The 18,286-nt window shown below is 37.4% G+C and overlaps 4 protein-coding genes across 11 annotated transcripts; 1 reads left to right on the top strand and 3 right to left on the bottom strand.

Moving 5' to 3' along the window:
* Window positions 1-1,291: 1,291 nt before the first annotated feature.
* On the bottom strand, window positions 1,292-7,470 carry LOC106336061 (protein BONZAI 1). 3 transcript variants are annotated; one of them, XM_013774780.1, is made up of 18 exons: window positions 6,801-7,470; window positions 6,639-6,714; window positions 4,598-4,794; window positions 4,463-4,510; window positions 4,132-4,280; window positions 3,963-4,011; window positions 3,761-3,817; window positions 3,471-3,656; window positions 3,223-3,357; window positions 3,063-3,124; window positions 2,879-2,975; window positions 2,689-2,794; window positions 2,523-2,599; window positions 2,293-2,430; window positions 2,034-2,198; window positions 1,842-1,955; window positions 1,648-1,744; window positions 1,292-1,535 (listed from the first exon to the last, which is right to left on the bottom strand). In XM_013774780.1, exons 3-18 carry the CDS (start codon window positions 4,751-4,753, stop codon window positions 1,438-1,440), a joined length of 1,734 nt encoding a protein of 577 aa, XP_013630234.1. In that variant the 5' UTR covers window positions 4,754-4,794; window positions 6,639-6,714; window positions 6,801-7,470; the 3' UTR covers window positions 1,292-1,437. The 3 variants fall into 3 exon arrangements, with proteins under 3 accessions (XP_013630234.1, XP_013630232.1, XP_013630233.1); XM_013774778.1 differs by having other exon boundaries at window positions 2,689-2,803; window positions 6,801-7,469; XM_013774779.1 differs by lacking the exons at window positions 6,639-6,714; window positions 6,801-7,470 and having other exon boundaries at window positions 2,689-2,803; window positions 4,598-4,874.
* Window positions 7,471-7,995: 525 nt separating this feature from the next.
* LOC106336059 (protein FLX-like 4) lies at window positions 7,996-9,158 on the top strand. Of its 3 annotated transcripts, none has more exons than XM_013774775.1 (3): window positions 7,996-8,097; window positions 8,339-8,890; window positions 8,960-9,154. In XM_013774775.1, the coding sequence occupies exons 2-3, from the start codon at window positions 8,343-8,345 to the stop codon at window positions 9,096-9,098; spliced, it is 687 nt and encodes a 228-aa protein (XP_013630229.1). In that variant the 5' UTR covers window positions 7,996-8,097; window positions 8,339-8,342; the 3' UTR covers window positions 9,099-9,154. The 3 variants fall into 3 exon arrangements, with proteins under 3 accessions (XP_013630229.1, XP_013630228.1, XP_013630230.1); XM_013774774.1 differs by having other exon boundaries at window positions 8,018-8,097; window positions 8,321-8,890; window positions 8,960-9,158; XM_013774776.1 differs by having other exon boundaries at window positions 8,022-8,101; window positions 8,960-9,157.
* Window positions 9,159-9,204: 46 nt separating this feature from the next.
* On the bottom strand, window positions 9,205-10,329 carry LOC106336060 (APO protein 3, mitochondrial). Its single transcript, XM_013774777.1, is given in 7 exon segments — window positions 9,205-9,466; window positions 9,468-9,599; window positions 9,601-9,675; window positions 9,677-9,741; window positions 9,743-9,902; window positions 10,092-10,108; window positions 10,111-10,329. Coding segments are annotated over 7 exon segments (912 nt in total). The 3' UTR covers window positions 9,205-9,222.
* A 640-nt stretch (window positions 10,330-10,969) lies between these two features.
* LOC106335214 (protein MEI2-like 1) lies at window positions 10,970-17,173 on the bottom strand. Of its 4 annotated transcripts, none has more exons than XM_013773672.1 (14): window positions 16,794-17,172; window positions 16,003-16,168; window positions 15,623-15,857; window positions 15,039-15,436; window positions 14,787-14,945; window positions 14,569-14,685; window positions 14,351-14,496; window positions 14,140-14,222; window positions 13,648-14,040; window positions 12,522-13,089; window positions 12,320-12,404; window positions 12,138-12,206; window positions 11,872-12,051; window positions 10,970-11,411 (listed from the first exon to the last, which is right to left on the bottom strand). In XM_013773672.1, exons 2-14 carry the CDS (start codon window positions 16,081-16,083, stop codon window positions 11,259-11,261), a joined length of 2,667 nt encoding a protein of 888 aa, XP_013629126.1. In that variant the 5' UTR covers window positions 16,084-16,168; window positions 16,794-17,172; the 3' UTR covers window positions 10,970-11,258. The 4 variants fall into 4 exon arrangements, with proteins under 4 accessions (XP_013629126.1, XP_013629123.1, XP_013629124.1 ...); XM_013773669.1 differs by having other exon boundaries at window positions 12,522-13,176; window positions 16,794-17,171; XM_013773670.1 differs by lacking the exon at window positions 16,794-17,172 and adding an exon at window positions 16,406-16,430 and having other exon boundaries at window positions 12,522-13,176.
* Between the last annotated feature and the right edge of the window lie 1,113 nt (window positions 17,174-18,286).

The following is an 18,286-nucleotide window of genomic DNA, read 5'->3' as shown; positions in this document are numbered from 1 at the left end:
GATGATTTGTGTTTTGAACTGATGGTTCTAAAAGAGGCATTGCCACAAGATTACAAGAGACCTCTTGAAGTTTTGAACTTCTTGAAAGGAAGGGAAGAGTGTTATCCAAACTCATGGATTGCTTATCAAATATTATTGACGATTCCAGTTTCTGTCGCCACTGCTGAAAGAAGCTTTTCCAAGTTAAAGCTAATAAAGTCTTATCTTCGATCAACCATGTCACAAGAAAGGTTAAATGGTCTAGCAATTATATCGATCGAGAGAGAATTAGTTAGGAATCTAGATTATGATAATTTGATTAAAGAGTTTATTGAAAAAGAGGGAAGAAAAATTTTGTCTTAGTTTTTTAAAGTTATTGTCTTAATATTTTTTTTTCAAATATATATTGTACTATGATAAAAAAAAATTTATAAAGGGGCCCCATTTTTATATTTGCCTCAGGCTCCATTAAACTTTCGCACGGCTCTGTATGCATCACCTTGGATCAATCTCCAGAGCAGGAAAACTACTCTAAACCTGTACTTTAGGTTGACAATACATATATCTTAGTGTGACTTTTCATTTCATGTAGACAATACATATATCTTTTGATTTTTTTCTTGATCAGAACGACGAATCCATAACTTATTGTTTGGTTTTAACCTAATGCTTGCAGTTTTATAAATAATTTTCTACTTGCTATCACAATTAAAGTAGAAAAAATATTTAAAATAATAATGTTTTCATGATTTTTTTATATTTTAAATATTTTTTTAAAAATGTGAAATATACTTATGATATCTAAAAAAAGTAAAATTTAATGTTACGATTGCAAAGGCTCATCAAAATTTAAGATGTTTATATATTTTAAATTCATTTATTTATGGACGGGTTGTCCCCCTAGTAAGTATATACAGTTAACTGCAAAATTTAGTACTACTTGTCAACTGCAAATCATTACTGTTGAATGTCTTTAATTAGTCTCATTCATAAAGAGACGAACATTAAATTCATTATCATTCCTATAAAATAACAATGATTTATAAAATAACATGATTTAAAAAGAACAATTTTTTTATTTTCATTCTTTTTCGTTCATTTTAGAGAATTATAAAATAAAATTGTTGTTTACCAAATTTGAAAAAAAAAGAACAATCATTCATTTTTATTTATTTTTATTTTTAGGATGGTTACCAGTTAGATCTTTAGACTAATTCATTAGACTTAAACGATAAATTGATAATTTAAGACCTTTTAGGCTATAGCTTCCTCAGGTTTGTAAATTATAGCTTCCTCATGTTTGTAAACTGTAAACGTAAATCATTTACATTTACAATATTCAAGACAAAACAAACCCAATGTGGTATTACAAGTCGCTTCATTCGAAACTTTTTACATTCAGAAAAAAAAAAGAAACACAAAGAAGAACAGGCTTCATATTACGGATTCATCATATATTCACAGAGGAACAGGCTTCATATTACGGATTCTCATATACGTCAAAAACTGTGAAGGCAATTCTGCAAGAAGCGCTTGTACTACAGAGACCTCTCCATCTGCAAAGAAACAACACAAACTCATTAACACCCCCACCACCTCAAAGGAACTAACTAAGCCTTTGTCATACGGTTCCTGTGGGTTAAATTAAAGAATCAAAACAAAACTCACGTTGCACGTCTCGTAGTGCTACAAACTGAACGATATCACGTGACGCCACACGCCCGCTCGAGCTCTCCAGTCGTTCACCTCTGTCCGCGTCTAGTATCTACAAGACCACACCAAAACCAAACACACAGTTTACACAAAGATCATATATAGTTGTAAGAATCTTACTATGTCTTCTTCTTCCATAGACTTTTTACCTCCATCTCTTTGAAATCGGCTCCTCCAACTCCTACAATGAGAATTGATAACGGCAAATCCGATGCACTGACTAGTGCATCTTTTGTTTCTTGAAGGTCTGTTATTACACCATCCTGAACACAAGTTTTTTGGTTATAAACAAATGTTTGATTTTGTTCTGATGTTGGTTTATATTTATTTATAATACTCACTGTGATGATTAATAAGACGTAATATCTGCGTGAACCTTGAGCTAGAGACTGGCTGGCTATCATTGCAGCAGAATTAATCACCGGACCAAAAAGGGTAGGCCCTGCTAGAGAGACGTTGAAGAGCGCACTTGTGTATGAAGTCATGATTCCTTGAATCCCATCCACCTGAGAGATAGAAAGAAAATAATTAGATTTGTGAATACAAAAACATAAAAAAATTCTAATAATATTTGATAAACGAGTTGAGTTTTGGTTTTACCTCAGAGTATGAACTGCTTCCATTGAGGTTAAAGCAATGTGAAACTGGAGAGTCAATTGGACGAGCTCCAAATCCCCAGGCAGGGAAACGTTTGTCTGAGTCATAAAACTGCAATACTTCTCCAACATCCACTATTGCCTGTTTCAATAATAATTAAAAAAAAAAGAATTGGTTCTAGTCAGAGTGACTGCTAGTTAAGAAAAAATGAAATAACATGATCAAGTCCTCACTCTCTGGTAAGCATTTAAATGTCCTGAAGGATCAATGTAGTGCAAAGAATCAGGGAGGCGTGGATTTCCATTTGAAGCTGCAAGGACAATAAGAGATATTTATATTAGTGTCCAAGAAGCTTAGTTTTTAATGATTATCTGCAGTGGTGGTGTAAGACCTTATTACCTGTGAAATCGATTGCTACCATGAAGCTTAGTTCAAACCCAGAGGCCAAGTATTCCAGGAATGTGTGCTGGACAGTCTCTGTAAACTTGTCCACAAAAAGCTGGCTCTTTAATACCTTTAAAAATAAGGAGAAATGTTATCAGATAAACTTACATGAAAAATGCATTTAACATGTTTTGGACCTTCATACCTTGCTTTGTCCAGCACCAGTAGTAGGCAAAGATAAGTTGATTCCTTGGCCAGTCAAATGAAGTTTCTCCAAGTCTGAAAGCGATTTTTGAACTTTTCTGGCCACCCAAAATAAACGAGTACTTATGTCAGTTAACAGATAAGAGTTACTCCGAAAAAGAAATAGTCTGAGCTCTAATCTTTACCCGATGAGACTGTGTTTGCCATTGGAATTAAAGTCTGAGCATTCTATTATCAGTGGGCTGTCCTGCAAGATTATAGGGAGAAAATTTGAGACATCTTATCTCAGACAGAGAAATAGACTTTCTATTACATATTCATGGATATAAGATTATTCTGATATACCTTACTCCCGACTTGTTGAACACTTAGAAAGAGTGGTTTCCAGATAGGGTTAAGATTGTTCTTCAGGACTTCAGTTTTAGACACTGGGATTGGAGTTCCTTGCTCCACAATCTTTGATACCACCAAAAATGGATCCTAAACATGAGCAATAAAAATGTAATAAACGAGTTATATTTTATTTTATGTCTAAACTGTGTTATTTTAAGTAAAAAAAGGCTTAGGAGGAGAATGAATCCACAAACTCTTACACTTTTTGAGAAAAGATCTTTAGATTCCAAACTCGAACATCTGAATACAATCTCTGTCGTAATCTTAGAAGCAAGGGACTCCTCAGCATGGATAATAAGCTTCCCATGGTGATGCTGAGTCTGTGCAGCAACGCCTTCTTTACGCTTTAGCTCTAATGTAATCGTCTTAGTTGATTTTGTGATTATCTGCGTGGTTAAATAAGTAAATATTTAAAGTCCAACACATGCCAAAACTCAGGTCTATCAGACAAGTAAAAGGATAGCATTTAAATTAAAGCACTAGTTGATACCTCAGACAATACACATGTTGCCTCACCAAGAAATTGCTGTTGGTCAAGCTTAAGCATCTGAAAAGTAAATCTTCATCAGTAATGAATGAATGTTGAGACACAAGCATGTGGGTGGTGGTTGTGGTACCCACATTTTAAAGAGACAAAAAAGACTCATCAGGAAAATGGAGGAGACATAATAAGATGAGGTAGAATTAGTTACCTCCTCTTTTGAATTTTGATACTGAGTGTCAACATCATACACACGAAACCTGTGTAACAAACAAACAAACCAACAGAAGGTGTCAAAACTACTTTGATCAAGTAAAGGTTTTTTTTTTTTTTTTTTTTTATCTCTCTCAGCCACATATTTTGTTTAGAAGCAATCTTACAAGAATGTCTGGACAGTCTCGAAATGATAAGCGAGTGTAAATTTCTTAATCCATTTAGGAGCTAAGGAGTTCAAAACAACTTCGCTGCGGTACACTTCCGAAAGTGTCTCATCTTTTTCTTTTCTATAGACAACCACCATAGGATCACTCTGCAATAAAGAAAATTAATATAAATGTGATTCCATGGCAAATACTAAAATAGCTCCATCACTGATAAGACCTTTGGTTAAGATATCAAATGACATAGCTTTGAGGCCATTGCATAGATACACTGCCTTCAGGCAAAAACATCAAATTAAACAAAACTAGAGGAGCCATTACAACGAATTACCTTGGAAAGCACGTCACGGTCTCGCAAATTGGAAGCACAAAACGATAGCTGCAAGAACAAAAGACAAGACATTAACAATCATGAAACCCTCAGATAGAAACAGAACGATGAGATAAAATGATGTAAAGAGGGAACCTCGATATGAGAGAAGAGACCGTTGAAACCTCGAGACTTGAGATAGTAATCAACGGCGTCGTTCGTAGTGCCGCGAGCAGAGGAGATAGCAGCAGTTCCACCAACGCCAGCTATAGCCCCAGCTCCAGAGGAAACATCGGAGCAGCAGTTTCCCATAGAAACGGTTTGGATGAATAACACACAGACAACAGCTACACCTGTTTTTTTTTTTTTTTCACAAAGAAGGAAGATTCAGACGCAGTAAAATGGGACCCCACTTATGCCAACGCGGCCTTTTATTTCGAATGACTGGCTCCCTCGTCTTCCCCTTTTTATACTTCTGTTTACACGAAACATCCTAGAAACTTTCAGCTACTTTCTCAGAAACTCTCTTTCTCATAAAGAGTCTTAGTCAATTGTCAAAAAAAAAAAAAAAACTTATTAACGTGTTTATTAATTTTAATCAAACGTCAAGTTTGAGTTATTAAAAAAAAAGATTAGTTTAGAGGATTCAGCTTTTGTTTATTTTTGATTAAGGGGTCGTCATTAACATTTTTTATTTACCAGTCTTGGTGCTTTTATAAATTCAAGGTGCCAATGTCATGGCACATGCTAATTGGTTTGATCACAACATAATTTTATTCTGGGGAAATATGATAGCTCAATACTAGTTGATCTAAATGATCTACCTTCCATTTTTTAGCAATATAATACTATTGCAAACATTCGTTGTCTGTTTACACCAATCGAATCATTATTTATTATGACACATCATAGGCTTGTGGTCAATAAACGATACTTCTTCGGTTTCTGAATAAGTGTCAGTTTGACACTTTTCACATAGACTAAGAAAGTAGTGGAAATATATGTAAGTTGCTATTAACTACATCTTTTTAATCAATAGTATTTGAGATAAATAAAATTATTTATAAAATCAACGAAGTTTGCCGTTAATTTTCAGCTGAAAATAACTATAATTTGCATTGGAATTGTAAAGTGACACTTTTTGTGTAACAAAAAAAAAACTAAAATGACACTTATTATGAAACAGAGGGAGTACTAAGTAGAACAGTTGATTTCCATCTAAAGTACATAATTAAGAAAACTATAATAGGCATTTTTCTTGACATTATTGGGTCAAGAAATTTTTTCAGTGTAATATCTATATTCTTTTCATTTTATGCCAACTGCAATTATCATTCTTCTACTGAATAATTTTGTACAGAAATTTATTATTTCACAGAAACTTTTGAGAAATTTTCAGACTACATTTAAAGCTGTTGCTTTTGAAAAATATTCAGACTAATTGTTTGGTGTAACTTGTAGTAAAAAACACGACAATTGCCATTAAAGTGACGGTAGGAAATAGTTAGGGACTTTCACGTTAGAATATTTTACATATTTGGATAATTACTCTGAAATCTTGGGACTTTTCACGTTATTTCGTGACAATTCACCTAGGCAGATTTGAACTTGATTTTTCCCCATTTATGATCTGTGACACAACAGCAACAACAAAAAAGGCAGGACCAGAGCCTAAGTACATAGTGTACCTAAGCAAATGTAAATACAATATGGGGAAAGAAAGATAGAGACAGACCTCTGAATCAAAATCTTTTTCTTTAATTGGAGAAATAAGTTAGAAAGAAGGAAAATAATTCTTTTTAAAAAAGATAAGAGAAGACAAAGAGGAAAAGCAAGAGAACATGTCATGTGAATTACAATGCAAGTGCTCAGTCATCATATACATAGTGTGGGAGACTTTAAGACCCCCATAGATTAAACTCAAAACCAAAAAAAAAAAAGGCATTTCTTCTACCAACAGGTCTTCGGGTTAATCTTAGAGTCAGTAAGCATATTCTTAATAACAAATCCAAAATATCAAACATAAAGAAATGGTTTAGGAGAGCTTGTGATAAAAGAGTTTTAATATGTTTTTTTTTTATTAATTTGTATCTCAGTCAGAATTGCACTTATGAGTAGGGATTTGAGCACATAAATTAAAACCTTATATGGATAGCTTTTTTTTTTTAACTTACAGCAAAGGAGCTGGAGACTTTACCTCTTATGTCACTTTTTCCTTCTTTTCCAGTGAGTTGCACTAGTTTACGTTCACCACGCACAAGTTTCCCCAGATCCTGCAAAGACGTTTTCAGCATCAAACAGTTTCCCAACTGAATATAAAACCATGTTTTTCAACCGAGTTTGAAGATCCACTACGTACAGGGGCATGTGTTTTAAGATGTTTGATTAGGCTTTGTGGTTGTATCCGCTGTCTGATGGTAATAAGACTGATTCACCGCATTCCGATCTGCGGTTGAGGAATATGCCTGGCTTGCAGCATGCCAATCAGTTGTCCCAGGCCAGGAGCCCCCTGATATAGAACCTTGCGTTAAAGCTTGCTGAGTGTATCAATCAGCTTGAGCATGTGATTCTGTTGTGAATACAACTGTTTGAGCAAGTTCTTGCTTAAAACTTGTGGCCGCCTTTGTAATTCTCTCATAGATAGCAGACTTGAAAGGCAGGATATTTCTTGTCCGAAAGCTCGTGGTTGTATATCCTCCAACTTGCCACCAATAGTAGCTTCATAAAGAAGTCTCTTCTCAAAGTCATAGAGGAAAAGCTTCATCCCTGGTTTGATTACTCTCAACAATGACTCTTCCTCCTCTTGGTATCCCAAAGACACGGTAACGGTAGCAATCAGGTTTTGTTCTCCCGTTACAGATAAAGATGTAACCAGGCAGCTCTTCATGTTCCTCTCGATCCCATTTTCTGATCCAATGGATGAGTTCCCACAAAGACCATTCCTTTTATACTTAGCACTAGTTTGCACAACATCGGAGAACTCCATCTCCGTCTCCATAGCCTCTGCCACTGTATTTCAGAGTACAAGTAAGCTTCTTTTTTGTGACAAAGAGAAGCAAAACAATAACATATATATATATATATATAGGAAGACAATACAGGAGGAAGCAACGTAGAAAGAGGCAAGACTGGAACTGAAGTTTTAAAGCTTAAGCGACTGATGTAAAATCAAATCTAAATGATAAAACCCAAATGTGGGTTCACTGAAAATGACGCGAGAAGAGCATAACATATTCGACTTACCTGAGAATGTAAATATTCGATTTTGAAGCCCGACGACAGGGATTGGATACGAGGAGGGCAACTGAATTCAGACAGCGATCAGCGCATTTGTCTGCTCTCTTTTTTTTTTATTCCAGATCATTAATTTCAGGTGTGAATCTGAAATTTGATTCTGCACAAGTTTGTTGTTGTTGTTGTTCATGAAAGATGGTGTGACTTTCGCTCACGTGACAACCATGGATGAAACTAATGGGTCAGAAACTAATGGGCCTTGATGGTTTAGCATCAGCCCAATTTGTGATTGCGCTGCAAGAGCAGAAACAAATAATAAATTTAGTTGGAACAAACAATCAATCAAGCCGAGACCAAAGTTGGTGGTGTAATCCGATCCTAGTCTTCTTGTGTTCGATTTCATCTCTTCCTGCGAATTTCAGGTAGGTTCGTTCGTGTGATCAGGGGTGTGTGAATTCGTTGTCTTCTTAGCTTGTTAGGGTTCTGCTCTTGTTGTTACCTTGAGAACGCTGGTTCTTAGTTTCCTCTCAGCTTGTGTCAATCCAAGGATTTGCCATTGATTTGTGCCCACTGAAAGTAGCTAGCTTCTTGTATTGAATTGTCAGTTGACTCTGTCTTTTCGGCTAAAACGGAATACTTTTAAAGCTTTTTTCCCCCTTTCAGAGATATGTCTTCAAGGGAGAGACTAGGTTCATCTAAGCAGCATTATAGCCGAGGCATGTCAACTAGTGGTTCATCATCATCCCGGCACCACGAGACCATCTCTTCCGCTTCTGACCACCGGGTTTCCCATTCTGACGTTCTTGAAAACAAGATTGCAGCTCGAGCTGCTGAGATTGACCGTCTCTCTAGTGACAACCGCAAACTTGCTGCTAGCTACGTAGCTCTCAAGGAAGACCTATCCCTTGCTGACCGCGAAGTCCAGGGACTGAGAGCTCACATCGTCAAGACAGAGACAGACGGCGAGATTCAGATCCGAGGTGCACTCGAGAAGATTGCGAAACTTGAGGGTATTGTCAACAACAGGGATAACATCAGGAGGGAGCTGCAATCAGCTCACATTGAGGCTCATACATTAGCCAGAGAACGCGAGGAGCTAGCTGCACAGGTGAAGGCGGCAGTAAAGGAGTTGAAGAAGGTTTGCCTCGAGTCAGAGGGTCTAGAGTCTTCAGTTCAAGAGCTTGAGCGGTTGAAAGAAGAGCACCAGAGATTAAGGTAAAAGGAAACGTCTTTTACTTGTCATCATCATCAGTTGGTCTAATCATTTTGGTTTCAATGGAACAGGGAAGAGTTTGATGCAGAGAAGAGCGGTAACGTAGAGAAACTTGAGCAATTGAAAGAGATGGAGAGCAACATAATCGGATCAGTCAAAGCTATTGAGAAGCTGCGAAGTGAGATCGCAACCGCAAGGAGTAGAGCTTGAGACTCAAAAGAGGGTCTTTCTATTTAGGGAGAGATTCAAAGAACCAACCAAAACTGTGTTCCTTATTTTCGCAATATATATAACATGAGTTTATCTTTTTCACATCAACAGTCTCATAGAAAGGTTAAGCAACTAGATCGACTTCATCGCGTTGAGGGTAAACCACATCGAGCCTCATCATACTCTTGTACTGTTCAGGCACTGGTGCACCACCTCGCACACACAACTCCACAACCGCAGGAGCTTTCCCATAAAACCTCTGCAAGCTATTGTCAAGAGCAGAAGCATCTGGATCCCGAACATGCCACACAGAGTTTGGACCGACCACATCATCAATAGAAGCTTCCTGCCACGCGTGCATTCCATCTTGTGGCTTTACACAACCTCACTTTGTGTCCCTTTGGACCCACCTGAATCTCTGGACAGTAACCGCAAGTCCACGCTTTGTATCTCTCCATCAGCTCCCTGACCCCTGAAACCATTTCAAACCAATCGTTGAGATTCCTTCAAGCTCTTCTTCTCTGCGCTACGACAATCATCTTCTTGTAAAACTGTAGCCGTCGTAGGAAAATCATTGACGTCCTTCAATGCTGTTCACAGGTTTGGATCTTCTCTTCGATGGGAACTTCTCAATTTCTACCTACTCCTGCTTGTATGCATAACTCAAGAAGCGCAGAGATTTTAGGGACGGTAAACCTCTCGACGTAGTGGACAACTCTAGGTTTGACAGCACGGTCATAAAGGTGAACAAGACCCCACAAGATCTCATGACCTTCTTTGCCAATGTGAACCTCAAAGCAGAACCTGAGAACAAAAGAACCTTCATTGAACACTAACGTCTGTGATCATTTAAAGAAAACACATTATATAACATAAACATGAAAAATCATAAACAAAGCACACATAGTTTCACAAGGTTATTGAGAAAGTAGTCCCCATATGATTCCACACTCTAAAAAGCTAATACGCATTGATACAGAAGAGTGAAGTAACCTGCAGCGATGAACCTCTGAATATGATGATGAATGATTGTAGAGAGGCCAGAGAGTAACGAGGCGCGGCAACGGTGAACTCTGTGAGCCACGTGGACGAGTTCCGGCACGAGTAAGCCGTTATCCGGCGGATCTTCCAGAACTCGACAGGGCTGTGATTTCCTCTCCTCCTTGGCGCGCCGAATCAGCTCCTTCATCGGAAACTGTGAGATTTGCACAACCAGCTTTCTTCTCTGCATTTTTTTCCCAATAGAAGAAGAAGGGGTTTAAACCTTAAACCCTGAAGCTATTTATGGAGGAGGACCCAATAGCCTAGCCTTTTAAAAAAGAGAGAGAGCCCATTATGAAGACAGAATCTATATATATATATATATGGGATGTGATGCGATGCAGGTTTGGATACGGTGAAGTTGAAGAAGACATCTGCATATAAGCTTATGACTAGTTCTTGTGCTGAATTGTGATGCCCAGATCTTTGTTGATAAATATGAAAGGTTGTTGGTAACCGGAAGAATGTGGTCAGATTCTGTGGAGACAGGCCAGAGATTCTGTTTTATGAAGCTGGTCGGTCTGTGATGGCCTAACCGCTAATATCATCAACATGGGATAAACCTAGCATTAAACTGCCTCTCACTCACTTCTCTACAGTTTTTGACCGCTCAATGTCTCTTAAAAAAGAGTTGCATTGTGTTTCAATACATACAATCATGTTAAAACAAAAAGATTATGAAAATTTATATTATATCCAAAAAAATACAACATGAAATGGCCACAAACAGCCAGCAAAGAAGTTGAATGTAATCCAAGGCTTGTTACATACTACATTGATAGCAAGAAGACAAAAATCCTTGAATAACCCCAAACAAAAACAAAACAAAAAACTAAAGAGAAACTCTTGAAGATTTCTCAGGGGATATTGATGATACAACAAAACTGGTGAAGCAACCTGTCAAGGTTTGAGGTCAACAAAGTTTAATGATCCCTCCAAAAAATATATCTTCACCGCAAAAACAGTTTTGTCAGGGTAAATTTAACACCCCCGATTTACCGAACTCTAGGGTGTGCTGATGATATGATTATAATAATACAAAACTTTTGTTATATCTTTAGCTCTTCATTTTTCCTTTAACTTTCTTTTACCTCTCTGCTTGGTTTTTTTGCTCATTGGTTAGTTCTCCTTCAAGAAAGGATCGGTTCCATTAGGAGGTTCTTCTCTGTTTTCTGAAACGGAAGCGATGCTAAAACTGTTGTGGTTATCAATGCTACTGCTTCGTGGCTTTCCTGGTCTTGATCGTATGTTGGTTCCCATTGGAAATGGTTCCTGCAAATAATAACAACAAAGGTGACAAATATGAAACAAATCAATCTCTTATTGAGTAACTGAGCATCACCACATCTTTGAACTTATGAGATCTCACTAACAGAGCCGGCCCTTGGGCCAAGCCAATGAAGCCCATGCTTCCGGCCACAAAATTTAATCAAGTATTTTCGGCCACAAAATTCATAAAAACTTCTTTAGTCTAGTGGTATAGCATACAAATAATAGACTTCTTTGCGGCGTCTTGGGTTCGAATCTGCTGTATTAAGAATTTTTTTCTTTTTTTTTTTGATAAGTAGCCACATTTTTTTTTTTTGCTTCCAGCCTTCTAAAACCTAGGACCGGCTCTGCTCACTAAGAACCCATTTCAATATGTGCAACCAAAGGGAGAGCGAAATTGAGTAACTACTACGAAATGAGAACCTAACAAGATGATGTTATCTGATGTGTTAGTAACATTCACCTGATCACCAGCATTTGGACCATCGGTGTGGAAAAGAATAGGCCGGCAACGTTTGTCTTCGTTCATTAAGCTTGAGTTCTGGAAATGGGCAATAAGTGCTACTTTTCCTTGGATTCGAGCATATGTAAGAGTTGCCACCTTCTCGCTGTTAAACTTTTCCCACTTTTTTCCATTAAAAGCCTGCAAGTGTTTTTAAAACTTTTAACCCATGCTCTTCAAGAGAAAAAGCCAAAAAATATATAAAAGGCAGCAACAGAAGGCTGTACCTTATAAAATGGTACAATCTTTTCAGGTTCAATAAGGTTGATGAAAGCGTATCCCACATTGCATTTGTTCTGAAACGAGAAGGTAAAATTAGGTTAGCAAAAAAACACTGATACTGCAAATACCAAAGCCCATTTTCTGCATAAGACTATTATATAAAAAGTTACGACGGACGCCTGCTTGCCTTGAAGTCAATTGGCAAATAAAGGAAATCATACGTTCCTTTACAATGCTCGTCAATGGCGGAGAGAAGCATCTTAGAAGTATACCTAAACCATAGCACCATTTAAAAGAGTTCAGAATTGAAAAGGAATACATCAAACAACCTACGAAGCTAACAAAAGATATGTAACAAGGAATAAAGGAGAGACACTGAATTCACTTACTTATTAGGAATGTTTTTAAGCATCAGTGTTGTCCTGACATCATCCCCACGTAATATACGGTCAACATCAAGCTCAAACAGTTTCTTGTCAGCATGACTAGAGCTAGACTCGCTTCTACGGTGTGAGAGATTCCTGTATCGTTCATTAGGCGACTCAAACGAACCCGGCATTGAAACCATTGGGTTCCTCCCGGGGAAGAGATGAGACAACTGTTGGGGAGATCGCAGTACAGCATTTTGGGAATTTATATCCATGCGATTCCCAGCAACATGGGAAAAGGACTTATGAGAACCAATTTCCATTGGATGTGAGGGTGAAGAGCCAGGAAACCCCATGCTACCATGAGAACCTATGTGGAAGCCAGGCGATTCTAGAGATTCAGCTACATAGGCCTGTCTTCTATCCCAGAAAGGCGAGTTTAATACCGGCGCAGATCCAATGTGGTGGTGCACAGGGGAAGATGCCATATTCACCATAACAGGAGGTGCTCTAGAGAATACAGTAACAGGTGGGCGCTGACTAGTAATGCTGTTGAGGTGAGACGGCGAGCTAGGCCACATCATGCCACCTGAAGGATTTTGTTGCTGAGTATTAGAATTGCTCCATAAATTAAGGTTAGGGCGGCGGGAGTTTTGGTTCATGGGAGACCCTATACCTACAGTCAAAAGACCACAACAACTAAAAGTGAGAAAAAAAAACAATATTATGTATGACAGTAGAAGAAATACTTCCCACAATCTTCCAAAATTAAAATTTTAATAGCACTCAGTAATTGTGCAATTCTGTTGACATACACAACGAATGTTTCAGCCACTTTCAAATTCAATTTCAAACCCAGCACAGTGATCTGTCTATATGACTGCAATTAAGAACATAATACTAATAATATTTTCCCAGGATGACAAGTTTTACACCAAGAATGCTTTAAAAAAAAGTTGTCTACAGAAACAGTACCTAGAATTTTCATCGCTGTAGCACATTTCAGATTCCACTAAAATTGTAAGGACCATCCTAATAGTGTGCTACGGCAGACATTCTTCTTAAACTCACAATTGTCAACTACATATCATCATTATTATTCGACAAATTTATCAAAACAGTAGCAATTTAGAGATAAAGAGCTTACCCCCTCCGTTAAAGCCATCCACTCCACGAACATTATGTATCATAAAGGCATCATTTGCTTTCGAGCCATCACTGACGACTTCAGAAAATGCTGTCAAGGACTTATATGGACTACCATTTGTAAAGTTGTCGAGGTATTCTGAAAAAGAATGAGGATGAAGGTTTGGCATGCTTTGGATCCCCATATTTGAATTGTCGAAAGGGTGGACATGCTCCTGAATTCCGGGCTTGCTGGCTGAGATGACGTTTGCCAAAGGTGGAAATCCAATAGGAATGCTGAGACTCCTATGACGTTCAATGAAGGAGTTCACAGGTGATACAACAGAACTATGACTAATCCCCATAGGTCCACCATCAATGGAGGTTGAAGGAATTATTCCTGGGAAATGTCTCCCTGACACAGGGATATTTAACGGCAGTGGTTTGAGTATCAAGATGACAAATCATTCAATAAAAAAAAAAAGAATTACAAACGCTGAATGCAAAAGCATACCCATGTGCCCAGATGATGTATTAGTCAAAGACATTTTAGGTAGAAACCCTTCAGCATCATGTGCAACAAACTGTGACATGTACCTGAAATAAAGAAAAAAGAATGGGTGAACCCCATACATCTACACAACTGGCATCCTCGTAAATACTTAACAGCAAAGCAGCCCACAAAGGAATATAAACCAGGGAGAAAAAAACAACCAGTCACCCACCTTTGACTCTCTGGATAGGTTAACGCAAGTTTAAGCTGCTTCCCAGCAACCTCGAGTCCATTCAGGCCACCAAGAGCAGCCTCTGCCGCTCGGATGTCAAAGAATTCTAAGTATATCTGTGGGTTATCGTGCATGGTTCTACGAATCTGCAAACCACAGAAACATCATTAGAATCTACCTCAGAAGAGTAACTACACGGAGAATCTCAATATATCAACCTCTTTGATTTCTCCATACGATTTGACCATTCGATTGAGTTCTTCATTTGAAATAGACGAATCAATATTAGTAATCAACAGGGCTCCTTTACTGGCGTCTTTTCCTGAAGGAATTTCCTGGTACCAAGAAAATTATAAGATAGATACAAATCAACATAAGTCACAAGTACTGTCCACATAGCAAAGACAATATCTTTCATAAGAACAGGGAATCATACCTTGGGGATAGAATAACGAATATCAAGTTTCGTTCCTCTTAACAGCTTATTGTGGAGCGCTCTCGCCGCATTTTGAGCAGCCCTTATATCATAGTAGGATACCATGATAAAACCACGATTCTTGCAAGCTGTATGAAGAGCCTGGATGTCTCCAAATTGCTGAACAAGTAAAAGTATTCTCAGTACGAAGTAATCAATTCCAGATTATACAAACAATCTGTGGGGGGGGGAAACGCTGCTGGAATAAGGTACCTCAAAAAGGACCTTCAGCTCATAGTCTTCGACATTGCTACTGATATTTCCGGCCAAAATTGTTCTGGATGGAATTTCCACTCGATGATGTTCGCCAACAGAATTATTGCGGCCTCTCTCTCCGTTTCTGGGGCCCATAGGAGGAAAAACATCTCCATCTAGCTCCATGCCACCAACACTGCTGAAAAGGTCAAAATCATCTAGATCATCTCCATTGGCACGAGATTTACGCCCAACGTCACCCATCACTTCTGCAAAGAGGTCATCCTCATCTGGCAGAAGATTTCCAATAGTTTGCGCCTCAATTTCTTCTAAAGATTCAGAGGGTTCTTCCTCACGGTGGGTAACAACTGTGTTCGCAGACATAGGAGATAGCATATCACTTCTCTGTAACCGTACTGCAAAAACCAAGATTTTGGAGACGCATTCAAGTAGTTAAAGTACAGTAAGTTAAAGGAGAAAGAAACAAACTTTCACGATCGTCTATGATGTACTAAATTAACAAACGGCGTTTCTTTACCGTAGAGGATTAAACAAAATCAACATAATAAGTAACAATTCATAAAAGTGAACCAGAAGCTTACGTTTTCTACTAAATGTATCAGACAGTGAGCTGGAAAATAAACTACTTTCCCACTGGCTACCATTTGTGGTGTTTCTTGCGCTAGGGCTAACAGAGGGGTGCACCTCAGACAAGCTAGATTCTGGCTTCAGCTGGTGACTTTCAGGTGTCCAGGAACTCTTTGGCAGATTTGAAAATCTTTCACGACCACCTTGGTTTTCAGGCATCAGGTCTGTTTTCAGAAACCCAAATTGCCTCTGCCAAACAAAAGAACAAGTATACTTGAGAAACAAAAAGAAAACAGTTTTAAACATCATAGAAAATAGTGGCAGATAATGTGACAAAGATGGTGCTACAGAGTTAAAACCCCATGAAACAATTAAGAAAAAAAAAAAAAGTTACCTCTGAACTAATACGAGTATCTTCACGAAAGTGGGAAGGTGTTGATACACCTCTCTGTTCCATTATATCAGACGGCATCATGCAGATGACAGCAAAATTTGGAATAATAAAACAAAATCTCTTTTGTAGCTTTTTTAGTCTTTTTCAACGGACCATATCACTTCCCCTGAAAGATGAACAACCAGTTTTAGATTCAAAGCCATTAAGTCTCCAAAAGAAACAAAATCCACTTTTCATTGCAAAGAAGGATCTTGCCAGAAAAGGGCCCAATTGTTCACGTATCAGCTAGTAGATCAAGCAAAATAACTCAAAGGACACAAAAAAAAACATAAGAATTCAATTAGAACTAAGCAAAATCAAACCCCAAATCCAAGTATGAAACAAAGTCAGCAACTTTACGCACTCTGAGAAGAAGTTCAATACGAAAAAAATCATCTTAAACCTCTCCCCTTTTAAAGCGGAGTAGAAACACCTGGAAGACAAAGATTAGGTATTTCAAAAAGCCATAAGAGACTACTACAATTTCGCCTAATTCATGATCCTTGTTCAGCTCATTATATGCGAACAGGGAACCAACTCCTACCTAATTCACAAACTTGGGCACCGAGTTTAACTTAATTTAAGAAAATAAACCTAAATTACTCACCAGCAAAGAAAAAATAAATACAAAGAGCTTACCTAATTACAAACAAACACAATTACGCTTCCTCCCAAACATATTTTCCACTAAATTAAATTAAATTAAAAAAAAAAAGAAACTTGTGAAGAATGGATCTCGTGAAATTCATTACCTTCAAAAAATATAAGCGATGTTCGACACAGAAGAAAGAGAGAGAGAGAGAATAATTCGCCTTCTCTTTTATCTTCCTCCTTTCCTTTTTGTTTCCTTGTATCCAATCACATCCATCGCAGAATATTTAATTCACACAGATCAATTAAAATAATCAAAAAAAAAAAGTGAATCGGTGTTTCTAAATTTTTTTCTTTTTTTTCGAATTTCCTCTCCTCTCACGACGCGTTGTTTCCGACGAATAATATATGCGACCGGCGGTAATTATAATAGTTCCGGCGAGACTCTTCCCGTCGACGTGCGATTCCGGTAGTCTCTCCTAGAGAGAGAAATGGAGAGGAGAGAGAGTTTTTTTTTTGTTTTTTTCGGTTAGTTGGTTTAGACTAAAAAGAATGAGAGGAAAAAAACAAAATAGAGTTGAGGAGAGCACTCTGCTGTCTTGGATGTATCGTGGATCTAGTGGTTTGGTACGATATTAAATCTGGACCGTAGGATTATAATTAAAACTGAAAAAAATATTACGGTCTCGCACGAGAGTCTCGACGGCAGTGAGCAGTCGACGAGGGCGGTTTTATAACTTAGGAGCAGCCTATTGAACATGTGGACTATTTGATTTTTTTTTCTTTCCAAAGTGTGATTTGTTTTTAATATACAAACTATTTATTAGAATGTTCAAATGAAGTTAGGAAATCACACTTTACTATTATATATGAATGAAAACACTAGGGTGTATTCAATTTAAAATTTGAGGTGATTTGACTTTTAGCGAGGTTTTAGATTATTTTAAAGAATTGCAGAGAATAAAATGATTTTTGTTAAACCACTCTAGAATATCACCTAAAACCATAAGATTTGAGTTTTATTTTTTTTAACTAAGAAACTCCACTCAAACACTCAAAAATCACTTGAAAACTTTAAAACTCCATAACTTAAAATATTTTCAATAACAATGAATTTCAGAGTACTTTATAAAATGTCAAGTTCAATAACACTGGATTTTAAATGAGTTTTTAAAATTCATGTTTCAATAAAGTGGATTTGTCATTTTGACATAAATCACCTAAAACTCTCAATTAAATACACCCCATAATAAAAGTTGTTAGTTTATATTGATATACAGTGCCTCTATAAATTAATAATTTTATTATATTGATAATTCTATAAGTGCAATTCTTGATTAAGTTTTTAATCACTGTGGATGTTGAACTCAAAAGGAGCAATTTTAAAAAGAAAAGTTGATAAGTAAGTTTTTCTAGCTACGCTCTTTGTTGAAAAAATACAAAACAAAGTCTGAAACTATAGTTTTATGTTCAGTTCCAAAAAATAAAAAAATACTCCATAGTTTTATGTTGCTAAATAAGCTACCCAACAATAAATTGTAGTAAAGTGTCCGGACGTGGTAGTCCAAGTGGCAGGACGGGCCTGTGGTGGCAACCACCATCCGGGTTCGATTTCCTCCATGCGGAAACTACTTTGCCTCTTCTGGACACCAAA

The sequence above is a fragment of the Brassica oleracea genome, chromosome C3, assembly GCF_000695525.1.
Source record: "Brassica oleracea var. oleracea cultivar TO1000 chromosome C3, BOL, whole genome shotgun sequence".
In the NCBI taxonomy this organism is placed as follows: Eukaryota; Viridiplantae; Streptophyta; class Magnoliopsida; order Brassicales; family Brassicaceae; genus Brassica; species Brassica oleracea.
Note: the sequence above shows the minus strand (reverse complement) of the source record. Positions and strands in the feature narration are given on the sequence as shown.